At 40.7% G+C, this 12345-nt stretch overlaps 1 protein-coding gene across 1 annotated transcript in view; it reads right to left on the bottom strand.

The window, feature by feature from the left end:
* Window positions 1-434: 434 nt before the first annotated feature.
* GNA13 (G protein subunit alpha 13) overlaps window positions 435-12345 on the bottom strand; it is a 39402-nt gene continuing 27491 nt past the window's right edge. Inside the window, exons 3-4 of the mRNA XM_065416289.1 lie at window positions 9569-9619; window positions 435-1676 (exon numbers count right to left, since the gene is read on the bottom strand). Coding sequence (XP_065272361.1) covers window positions 1104-1676; window positions 9569-9619 — 624 coding nt within the window. The 3' untranslated portion in view covers window positions 435-1103. The remainder of the gene's footprint in view (window positions 1677-9568; window positions 9620-12345) is intronic.

Here is a 12345-nt window from a genome sequence, read left to right as displayed (position 1 = left end):
TGCTCATCTTTCTGTACAGACTTTTGGCCTAGTGGTGTTCGGCCTATTTACCCATATCTGCATAAGGCCACTGTCTGGGGAATTTGTCTTCATGTAAGGCCACTGAAAACACTGCAGAAGGACAGAAGACAGGAGGCACTTATGTTTGCAAATACTTCTGTGCGTTAGTGAATGCTTGTTGATGTAGGACTAGGCACACTGTAAAAGTTATGGTGAAAAGATACAAAAGCATTTCAAATCGGCCTAAACTCTGGGGCAAGGTACCTGGATGTAAGCTATTCAGCATCATGACAAAGTGAGAATACAGATTCTAAAGCTCAGTTTGCTTCTCCTTCCCACAGATCAACATTTCAGATCATAGTGCTCTGTGCTTTGTTATAGCTCTAACAAGCAGAGTACTTAAAATATGCAATAGAAAATGAAGTTTAGAGTGAACTGTGCCATTTACTAGTTCTTGATCATATTAGTCTTTACACATTTCTGGCAGAAGGTATTAATGCTGACAGTTCCCAACTTTTCTGTATTTCCTGACCTAAAGCATACCCTACACTCAAAAACCCATGCAAAACTTTATATTTAAGGCAGGAAAGGCTTTATTACCATTATCCTAGTTTCTAAATGACTCCAACAAGAAATTTATGGAATATCTAACCAACGAAGGACCTGAGAAATCAAAGTCAGCTATATTATCACAGTCTTCATTATAGTTTTAAGGAAGAGGTGAAAAGGAACAGTTTTCAAAAACTACTACTACAAGTCTAATGTAATTCCGATGAATGTTACACTGAAGTCTAGACTTGGAATTTTGACGGTGGAGTGCATTTTCTAGATATACTTTTTGCAACATACAAGCACTGGAGGTCAAGTTTAGTCACCTTACAGGTTATTTGGACTTAGGTTTGCTATAAAATAACTGAGTCAACTCAAAGCTACAGTGGAAGAGATTAAAGCCTCAATTTCAGCAGAAATTGGCAATAATGTGCTCAGCAGCAGCTTTCAGCCACACATCAAGAAGTCTGACAGGACCTGGATTTTTCTATTCCTGTTGTAAACCACAATTTAAAAACACAAAAGGTATTCAAATAAAAATGTCTTTTTGCACATCACTGTAGCATAAGCTGCTTGAGGTTGTCGTGAAGAATGGTATCCTTGACGTCACGGAAAACCAGCCGGATGTTTTCTGTGTTAATAGCAGTGGTGAAGTGGTGGTATAGGGGCTTCTGCTGTTGGTCCCGGCGTTTGGTACGAAAACAATCCACCAGGAATTTTTGGACGTCTGTTAAGCAGTGGGGGTCCCCTTCAAACTCTGGGAAATAGTTTTTGATGCTCACTTTTTGTACTTTTTCCTCAAGCAAGTCTGTCTTATTTAGAAATAGAATGATGGAGACGTTGCTGAAAACCCGGTTGTTGACTATTGTTTCAAAAATGTTCAGTGATTCTGTAAGGCGATTTGTTAGCCGATCCTCCATGAGCACCTGGTCGAATTCACTTGAGGAGACCAGGAAAAGTATCGATGTGACACTGTCGAAGCACTCGAACCAACGTTTCCTTTCTGATCTTTGGCCGCCTACATCAACCATCTTGAAGGGAACATTTTTAATTTCGAAGTCGTACTCATGAATCCCTTTCGTGGGTCTTCGTGCCAGCAGAATATCTTGCTGCGATGGAAGATAATCCTAAAAAATAAAGCAAAGTTTGCCAGTTAGGGAACAATAATGAGCATAGTGGCTTTAGCAGACTTCTGACCTAGAAAAGCTGGAAGGAAAGTTATTTTTGAACCGAGTCTCCATGCACTATTCCATTTTAAAAAGATCTCAGTTGCTAAAACTGGGATTAACACACCCAATCCTAAAATGAGAATCCCTCTAGAGCAGTGTTTCTCAACGACCGGTCTGTGGACTGGCATCAGTCCCTGAGACCTCCCTGATACTGTTTAAGGCGGCAGCAAACTGGTCCTTGGTATCAAAAAGGTTGAGAAACACTGCTTTAGAGAACTGAAACTTTCCCTCTGCTACATATCAAGTGACCTTGGTAAACAATATTGGAAGGAGCATTACCCGTTTCTCATGCCACCAGCTTCTTTTATTCCCTCACTACAGATTCTTGTAACAAGTCTCCTTCCCCCATCTGTTATACAATATGCATTTGTTGGCTGCCACCCTTTACCCCAGAGGGCTGCATTCGAATGATTCTACCAATTCTAACAGTAAGCACTCATTCACTAGCTTCCCCCTCTTTGGCATATTGCTCAGTTGATCATGATTCATAATTAAAGAACAGAACCACTGTTTGACAAGGTATTGAGACTACCTAAGTTTTTATGGAATCCATAGATGCCATCACAAAGAATCCAAACACAAGGAACTCCTTGATGCCTGCACAGCAACCTGTTGCCTTTCTCCCTCATGGGTAACAGGCAGCATGAGAAAGTTTCTAGGCGTTCCGCTATGAGTAGCGACATCCAATGGAATGAAAATACTCAGTGCAAGAAAGAGTTGTGTTTCCAAAGTGCAGGAATTTAAACAGATGAATCCAAGAGGCCAAAGTTGTGGGACCTGATCCCTAAAGAAAGCTAATGCATTTTTGGCTTCTCCATTTTCACAGGAGTCATTTTGCTGATTTGTGCATTTACCTCTGAGCAGCCACTTTGCTAAATTTTATGTGCACAGCTTTGTTCTCCAGGTATATATAAATCCTTTGTTATACTTCACTGTTCAGACATGTCATGCTTTGGTATTCATGGCAGTTTTGGAAAACAAGCTATGTTTGAAACCTAGAGAAGTTTAAAAGCAAGTCTCTCTTCACTTAATCTATTCAAAGAGCTTTTCCTAATAATCCTAGTCAATGAAGGGCTCACTGCTCAACATGAGACCTTTGGAAAAACTTGTGAAGCAATGTCAAGAGAACTCTGATTCAACCAACTTCTACTGGGGATAGAAAGAAACCCCTGGATAAACCTAGTTTTGTTTATTTAACTATAATTTAACAGTAGTACAGTTCAGATTTTGAAATGCCCGAATATGCCTGTTTTGCTTTAAATTAAAGCTATACAAAACCTGAATGTTTAATTCTTTTCAATAAGGGATTGTTATAAAATTTCAGACAAACTGTTTAAAAACAATTAACAAGAAGATATATCACTACAAGCTTTTACAGACAGGGAATTATGGGATTCTATTTTAATAGACATTTGTTAAAATTAAATTTTAAAAGGGTTTAAGCTTAAAACAAAAGCATTGGTAAATAAAATTACAAATTAGGTTAAAAATGGGTTTGAAGATTTTAAGGAGCACTTTGTTTTAATGCATGAAAATCAGAAAGTGAATCTAATGAGGGAACAGCAACCGTTTTCTCTAAACTCCTGATTCTTTTATTCAAACTGGCCACAACGGAGATGTTTGGGTGATTCTGATAAAAACCAGTTACCAAGAAACTTTCTGATCCACCTCAAGGCTCCCCTCTTTGCTCTCATCTTTAGGTACTGACATACATCCATGACGGCGTGACCTAGTTTCTCAGAAGGAAAGCTGAAGCCTTTAGAACTCCACCTACTGTCTTAAAAGTGACCCATGGAAGAAAAAGCTGGGCTTTTGCCCTTTTTTGCCTCTCTCATGGATAAAAGCAGCCTGAAAGGTTAATAAGTTTTCCTGCTTGCTTTACAACATTCAATTGGCTGCCAGGAAAAGACTAACACGGGAAAATCTGAGAAATTATATCACAGAGACTGAAAACTAAGAAACTGAGAAAGGATTTTTAGATAGATTTTAAAATGCCCCTTTTTTTTTTTTAGATAAAACACACACACTTAACTGCAGTGCCTAATGAACATTTGGGAGAGCGGCTGTCATTGCTGCAGAGTGACCACCACCACCCTTTCTGTGAAGGAGCAAAAGATCAAACACATTCCTGAGATCAACTCCCTCTCAAAGAAGTCCTCCATCAAAGCCAGGGAAAACCAGATATTCCTGATATTTCTAAGGTAAAAGACAAGCAGACTTTTTAAACACATATTTCAAATACACAAAACAGGGCACAAAGCATATTTCTACAATTCCTTTCCAGCAGATAAAATGCAAGACCCTGACCTCCTATTAGAACTCCCAAGACACACATGCCTGCAAGAGCACCATCAGTGACCAGGACACCTGGGTTAAGCTCACAACTGGGCATTAACGTTCAGCTTAAATTTCAATTAAAAAAAAAAAGTGTTTCACTTCCCCTCTTAAAGACTGTTTAGTGTTACTGGCATATAAAAGCCACCACATTTTACTTCACAATTGGCTACATTTAATCAAACTGTACAGAGTCTGTAAAGGGCAATGTGAGTGTCAAGTAGTCTGTGCATAGTTGAAGGCACCACCAACTGAGAAGATTCCATCAATTCCCATCTCCTCATTGGTTTCCCAATGCCTAAGCATAGGAAAAAAGCTGAATTTCACCTCCTTCTAATTCCTTTCTCCATCCCCACAGTCTGATCCACTCTTCCCTGTCATACATGCAACCACAGGGCACCAATTCCTTCCTTTCTATTTCACATTTAGACTTCTGAGGCCTTCTTGCTCCTGTACAATTTCTTAAGTCATCCCCTCCTTTCAATCCTCACTGCCAACGTTCTGGATCACGCTATTGTTCTTTTAGCCAGTACAAATGACACTCCATCACTGGCCTCCCTGAAACATCCCATGTCCATGAGCTAAAAATCATCTCCTCAGCCTGCATCTCACCTCCTGTCACTCTCAACCTTGTCCTTAGGACTCCGCCCCCTTTCTCAGCTTTGCCATTTCCTTTTCTCCTGCTCTCCCACACTTACCTATTCCGACCTTGCTTGTTTTGTCTGTAACATTCTCATTCCAAGGAGCCAAACTCCAACTCCTCCAAATGCCTCCTCAAAACCCACTACTTTGGCCTTATTTTCCACCCTCTACTTCCACTCCTGAACTGTCTGCTCTCCCAACCTACTTAGAAATATCAGAATGTGTCACTTGCTAGTGTGACTCACTGTGTCTGCCTAATCTGGATTGGAATCTGTTCAAGGCAGGGACCATGTCTCTGAGGATATGTCCACGCTGAGGTAGGGATATGATTCCCCTACTCATGCACAGATGCTCGTGATAGATCAATGAGAGCTAGAATGAATACAAATAGCAGTATAGCTGGGGTAACACAGGAAGCAGAGAGACGACTGAGCTGTGCAGAGTATGTACCTGCCCGGCTTGGCTGTTCCTCTGCTGTTGTTGCCTGTGCTACCTGGCTACGCTGCTATTTATACTTGCTCATGTACACGCACATGTAGCAGCTTGATGAGAACTATGACCATAGCCATAATCTAACATGCTATGCAAAGCTAAGGTCCTATATAAAATGTTTACAATTAATATTCTACTTGACCAATAGTGAGAAAGATACGGAAAAACAGAGAAAATTACAATTCAGCTTTGAAATAAACATGCCTGGTTATAATCATGTATGTAAACGAATAGATTTCCTTATTCTGTTGACCTGGTCAAACAATCTGAACGAGCAGGTTTTAGACATGCTGATCTCTCTAGCTTCCTTATGTTAAAGGAGAAAAGACCAGAGTCATATCTGTTCGTTAACAATGTAACTTCACAGCATCGGTCTGTTTGCATGAGACAGGAGTAGTGAGTACTTCTACCCATAAACTGCTACAGTTCCAAAGTACAAAAATAATCTTTAACCTCCAGCAAAAAGCTGTGCTCTAATACACAAATGGGAAAGAATAAACCAAGAGAACCTACCCAAAGCTAGATTTACACTTTCATAACAAAATTACCTTGCATTTGCCTGAATAGATCTAGTCATTTCTGTCAAACGATAATGATTTTGAAGGAAGCTACACCTCTTAACATTTGTGATTTACAATTAAATACTATTATCCAACTTTAAAAGTCACCATTCTAATAAGTGACTAAAATCATTTTAGTTCAAGGTGCAATTTCTAAAGAAATGAAGTTATTTATTGTATTTATAGCTAGAGACTCTAAGGCATAGTTAACTGGAATTTCTTATATTGCTATCATTCCTTTTTATAGTTCTGATTAAGAACTTTAAGGTGGCTGCAAAACAGAAGCAGCCGTCAAAATGATTGTTTTAAATTTAATGTGTGGACAGGCATAACAATGGGTGTGAAAAATCAGAACAAAGTTAAAAAAGCCACCTGGGTGGCTACTAGAGACAAACAATTAGTACTCCTTTTATTGCTTCAGACAGATGCCATAAGGCAAAAGGCAAACAAGCAGCACTGATGTTGGAACTTCTAAATGAGACTCGGTAAGTGATGTGAGATCTAACCTGATAATCAAGTTAGGAAAGGTTTTGTTTTGGTTCCACATATAGTTTAAGTTTAGATGATAGCTTAGACTCTCCTCACTCAAAATCATTGCAAAAAAAGAAAAGAAAGAATTAGGTGCATGCTGTTCTGATCACCCCATCTGAAAAAAATATATTTGAATTGTAAAAGGTACAGAGAAAGGCAACAAAAATGACTGAGGTATGGAACAGCTTCTGTATGAGGAGAAATTAAAAAGACTGGGACTGGTTCAGCTTCAGGGAGAGACGACTAAAGAAGGGGAAATGATAGAGGTCCATACAATCATGAACGGTGTGGAGGAAGTGAACAGGGAAGTGTTATTTACTCTATCACAACACAAGAACCTGGGGTCACCCAATGAAATCAATAGGCAGCAGGTTTAAAACAAACAAAAAGGAAGTACTTCTTCACACACAATGCAAAGTCAACTGGTGGAACTTGTTGCTAGGGGATGTTGTGAAGGCCAAAACTATCACAGGGTTCAAAAAAGGAATTAGATAAGTTCATGGAGGATAGGACTGTCAATGGCCATTAGTCGAGATGATCAGGGATGTAACCCCATGCTCTGGGTGTCCCTAGTCTCTGACTGTCAGGAGCTGGGAGCAGACAACAGGGGATGGATCACTCAGTGATTGCCTGTTCTGTTCATTCCTTCTGAAGCACGTGACACTGGCCACTATTGGAAGACAGGATACTGGACTAGATGAACCATTGGTCTGACCCAGTATGGCCGTTCTTATGTTCTCAAGTATCGGGTATTATTAGGCTTCAAAGCATTTGTTGGGAACATAGGTGCTGACTTTATTTTTCCCTGTGGGTGCTGCACCAAGGCCCGCCCTTGCTCCTCGCCTCCCTCCAATGCCCTGCCCTCGCTCTGCCTCTTCCTGCCCCCAGTCCACCCCCTCCCAGAGGTCTGAGCCTGCCTGTGGCTCTCTGCCCTCCCCCTAGCCTCTCCCCGAGATGCCGAACAGCTGTGGCTGGTGGGTGCTGAGGACCCTTTCCCCCCCGGGGCATGTGTGCGCTCCAGTGCCAGAGCATCCCCGGAGTTGGGAATATAACAGAGATGCAGTGTCTCCGCAGTTAGGTTTGATGTTAGTTTCCCATTGTAAGGCCAATTTTCATGCATAAGTTCTGCAAAACAAGACCGCTGGACATGAATATACAAACTGAATATACACACAAGCTCATGAGACAAAAATTACAATCAAAATGGCTGTCATTATTAGGAGGCAATACAATCCCATGGAAAATGGAATGCTGAAACATTTTCCAAAGCAGACAAAAAGATTCCATCCCATGTTAAATTTATATTAACTGTGTTATATGCCAGGCACATTATAAAATGTAACCGTGATCTGTACAGTCACAATTTCTTGTTCTAGAGGTTTCTTACATGTACGCACAGTTTTCTAGCAAGAGGCATCTTTGAGTATCAATAATTAGATCTGTAATGTCCCAGAGCCATCCAGATCAATGGACGTACAGTGTTACTAGCAAATTCAGGACACCAAAATACACCATCTGGATAACCACTTTGTAAAGAGCAAATTAATTTTTTTTTCTTTAATGTACATTTATGGTCATAAGAATGACTAAAAATAAAACCACCCTATTTACCAGATCTGCTCCAGGTGTGCATGGAAACAAGCTTACCACCTCTGAACCCTATTAGTCGTGTTAGAAGAAGCTGAGCTGGATTTAAACATGGCTCATGCATCAGAATAGTTAGAGAGTAGCTAACGTCAGAATCTTTATTGAAAGTGATAGGTGAACCCAACAGAGGGTCCTGTGGCACCTTTAAGACTAACAGAAGTATTGGGAGCATAAGCTTTCGTGGGTAAGAACCTCACTTCTTCAGATGACTTGCATCTGAAGAAGTGAGGTTCTTACCCACGAAAGCTTATGCTCCCAATACTTCTGTTAGTCTTAAAGGTGCCACAGGACCCTCTGTTGCTTTTTACAGATTCAGACTAACACGGCTACCCCTCTGATAGGTGAACCCAGTAAATCCAGCTTGACTTTTAGATCCCAGTGGGAGCTTGTTAGAAAAAGCCATATTTTTTATTTGTAAAAAGAGCATATCTGATTTTCAAATTAAATACAAATATGGAAACAGTGCTATTTCCGCAGACATTTTCAGAACACAGCAGCACCATGTGCTTTCTATGGAAAAATTACTGACTTCATATATTCTGTAGAGTTCCGTGGTGGTTGCTTGACTCTGCAATTTGTATCCACAGACTTCTCCTGGCCCCTATCATACTGTTTTCTGAGGGTTTTACCAGACAGGACAATCACCCTATTCTACTCCATACCTAGGGCCCTACCAAATTCATAGCCATGAAAAACGTGTCACGGACCGTGAAATCTGGTCTTGTGTGTGCGCTTTTACCCTATACTATACAGGTTTCACAGAGGAGACCACTGTTTCTCAAATTGGGGGTCCTGACCAAAAAGGGAGTGTTGTGTGTGTGTGGGGCAAGGTTATTTTAGGGGTGTCGCGGTATTGCCACTCTTACTTCTGCGCTGCTGCTGGCGGGGTGCTGCCTTCAGAGCTGGATGCCTGGCCAACAGCTGCTGCTCTTTGGCCGCCCAGCTCTGAAGGCAGCACCTTGCCAGCAGCAGCGCAGAAGTAAGGGTGGCAATACCATACCATGGCCCCCTTACTTCTGTGCTGCTGCCTTCAGAGCTGGGTGGCCAGAGAGTGGCTGCTGCTGACTGAAGGCCCAGGTCTTCAGGCAGCAGCAGCAGCTCTGCCTTTGGAGCTGGGCTTCCAGCCAGCCGCCGCCGCTCTCCAGCTGCCCAGCTCTGAAGGCAGCGACGCCAGCAGCAGCAACACAGAAGTAAGGGGAGCAGTACCGCAACCCCTCCTACAGTAGGACTGCCCTCCTCCACCCCCCCCAAACTCCTTTTTGGATCAGGACCGCTATAATTACAACACCATGAAATTTTTGAATTAAATAGCTGAAATCATGAAATTTAGGATTTTTAAAATCTTACGATCATGAAGTTGGCCAAAATGGACTGTGAATTTGGTACGGCCCTATCCTTACCCACAGCCACTCATGTTTGGATGTTTTACCAGTCAACCTGTAGGTCATGTAAATTACTAAAACAAGATGAAAGCACTACTCCCCAATTACCACATACAAGTTACATATTTAAACTGAATCAACAAAATCCCTAATGATATCCAAGACTAACTTGATTTAAACTTCCCAACTAAATTAAACTTACCGATTCTCCAAGTTTATCCAAGTTGTCCAGGAAATATTTTACAGATTCCCCCTAAAAAACAAAATGAACTCATCAGTGTTTTTCACAGCTGGCATACTTGGTCACAGCAGTTTACATTCTGAAGTCCAGTTACTGAAACCAAACATACTTGGTATAAAAGCTTTAGTCACCGACTTTTATAAATTCTGTATGCAACTGTATGTAAAGAAGTTTAGTGAGCTTGATACTAATGGAGATTAATATTCAACCATGTAAAAAAGCAGGGACAGTCTAATTTGTAATAGTTAAAAAGAACTATTTTAAAGTTTAGGATTGTCACTTTATTAGGGCTGTTCATTTGGGTAATCACTGTAGAAACCTCAGACTCAACTTCAGCATAAAATATTGCATTTAATATTTTTTGCTATTCCTGAGTAGTCCGTATATAGCTGCCTGGGTACATACAGGTCAACTGAGAGAAGTTCATTTAAACTGCACAATGAAGTCAGCTCCCATTTCTACAGGCCCTGCTAGCTGTTGAGCATAGCAAGTAGCAATAGACGGAACGGTAAAACCATAATGAATGGATGAATCTAAAACATTGGAATAAGCCTTCTTGCCAAAGAACACCCTGGATAAGCACACCTTGTTTAGGAAGTTATGAATAGTGCTCTACGCTGCAATTCTGTATAATATTTCTTCTCCTGAACAGACTAGCTTTCAAATTCAAGACAATACCAACCCTTGCATGTGGCAATTGCAATTCTGAACACCCTCAGGTGCAAAAACTAAAATTTATAGAAGCTTGAATAATTCTATTTTTGGTTGATGCCAAATGACAAACTTAGAGTGTTATAACTGAAATGCCTTGTTGAGATATTCAGTGTCATAACAAGAGGGCAAAGTTGTAAGTTACACTTCTCCAATTCTTAACTACAAAGCAATCCAAATATGGCTTACTTGGCCGTCAATTCAATTAGAGAGCAGTCTATCCTACTCTGCCAGTGAAGGTAAGCGCAGGAAGTCAACTAGATTTTGCAGTACATAAAATTAATCTGTGCATCAAGAGACTTTGAATTACATAAAATATTCAAGATTAGGAGGTACTACATTTAGTCATAACAGAACTAAAGATAAGGGAGCAGAGTTATATCTTTGATAAGGTCCCTCGCTTAAGAATGAATATTTTAAAAAATGATCGAGAAGGTCAGTCCTTTCCAGAGCAGACAGCATTAAAATGTGAAGTCTGAGCAGGCGTTAGGACATTAACGTAATCAAGACACCAGAAACTTCTGACTAGTTCTGACAGGCTCAGAAGTTAAGTATCTTTGCCAGCTTTTTCATTTGCAGGAGTAGAGGTCACCTGGTGCAAGTATACACCATACTCACAGTAAAGCTGCAGTTTTAAAACCCAAGCCTTTAATTAGACAAGGCAGGGACTTCGGTGTGAGTCATCCTATGCTTGATGTACTTAAAGGGACAGACACTGAGGCGAGTATTTAAAGAACCACTATCATATATATTATTATATCCGGTTTAATGTCACATACTTTTCATAAACTGACAAACTACAGTATTGGAAAACTAACAGATTTCAAAGTTTGCTGGAGGAAGGCAGTGGTTGTTCAGCATGACTACAGGACTAACTGACTTCACACTTGCAATGCCATCTACTACAAAAGCTCAGTGCTTCATAAATTGTGAGGGAGAGGCGGGCAGGCATTCCTATTAGACAGATGAGGAAACATATAGAAAAGCGACTTGCTCGAACACAGGAAGTTTGCAGCAGAGCCAGGAAATGCCAGGTCTCCTGACTCCATCTTTTCTTAATCCAAAACACCTTTTCTACCTTAAAGATTTAGGACAAGATTTTTTTAAAAAGCATGTTTAAAGTTAAGTTCCTAAATCCTTATTTAGGCTCTAATGGGGCCTGTTGGGTGCTCAACATCTTTTGGGAGAGGGAGGGGGGGAAATCAGACTATTTAGGTACCTAAATATGGACTTAGATAGTCTAACGTTGTCCCAAGAACCTTCAAAGAGAACTTTTAAATCAGACCGCACTATTCTGTTTAAGGAATCTACATTGCTCTAACGAGGCCTTAACTCTTCTGCATTTAAATGAATTTGTTACTACCTTTTCATTTAAGTCCTGAGAGCTTCTTGCCACACTAGTGATTGTTCTGTTAAAGCACACAACCTAAACCACAACATATAAAGGTCATAAAGCAGCACCAAAAGCTGCTTTCCAGAAGAGGGGATTTCCTGATAACATGAATGCAAGCTACATTAGCACACAGTAATGGCAATGCTCTATAGCTACGCATTTGACAGTAAGTTTACAAACTAATGCTCAAAAGCTTCAGCAACTGCATTGAGAAAGCTACTTCTACTTGGGTTTTTAGCTTGTTTGCTGCTGCATCAGAAGATGTGTCCTGAAGATGGCCATTTTAAGAGAGTCAGAAAAAGCTATGAAAAAAAAAAACCAAAGGGAAATAAATATTCCAGTTACAAGGATGCTTTTATATAAAGTATAGATTTTCCTCCCCCACTTCTTTAACCTGAGAGCTTGTCTACACTGGCACTTTACAGCACTGCAACTTTCTCACTCAGGGGTGTGAAAAACACCCCCGAGCGCTGCAAGTTTCAGTGCTGTAAAGTGCCAGTGTAGACCGCGCTCCCAGTGCTGGTAGCTAATCCCCTCATGGAGGTATTTTTTTATGCCGCGGCGACTACACAAGCCATGTTAAAGTGCTGCTGTGGCAGCGATTTAGCATTGCTAGTGAAGACGTACCCTGAGA

The sequence above is a fragment of the Emys orbicularis genome, chromosome 13, assembly GCF_028017835.1.
Source record: "Emys orbicularis isolate rEmyOrb1 chromosome 13, rEmyOrb1.hap1, whole genome shotgun sequence".
In the NCBI taxonomy this organism is placed as follows: Eukaryota; Metazoa; Chordata; order Testudines; family Emydidae; genus Emys; species Emys orbicularis.
Note: the sequence above shows the minus strand (reverse complement) of the source record. Positions and strands in the feature narration are given on the sequence as shown.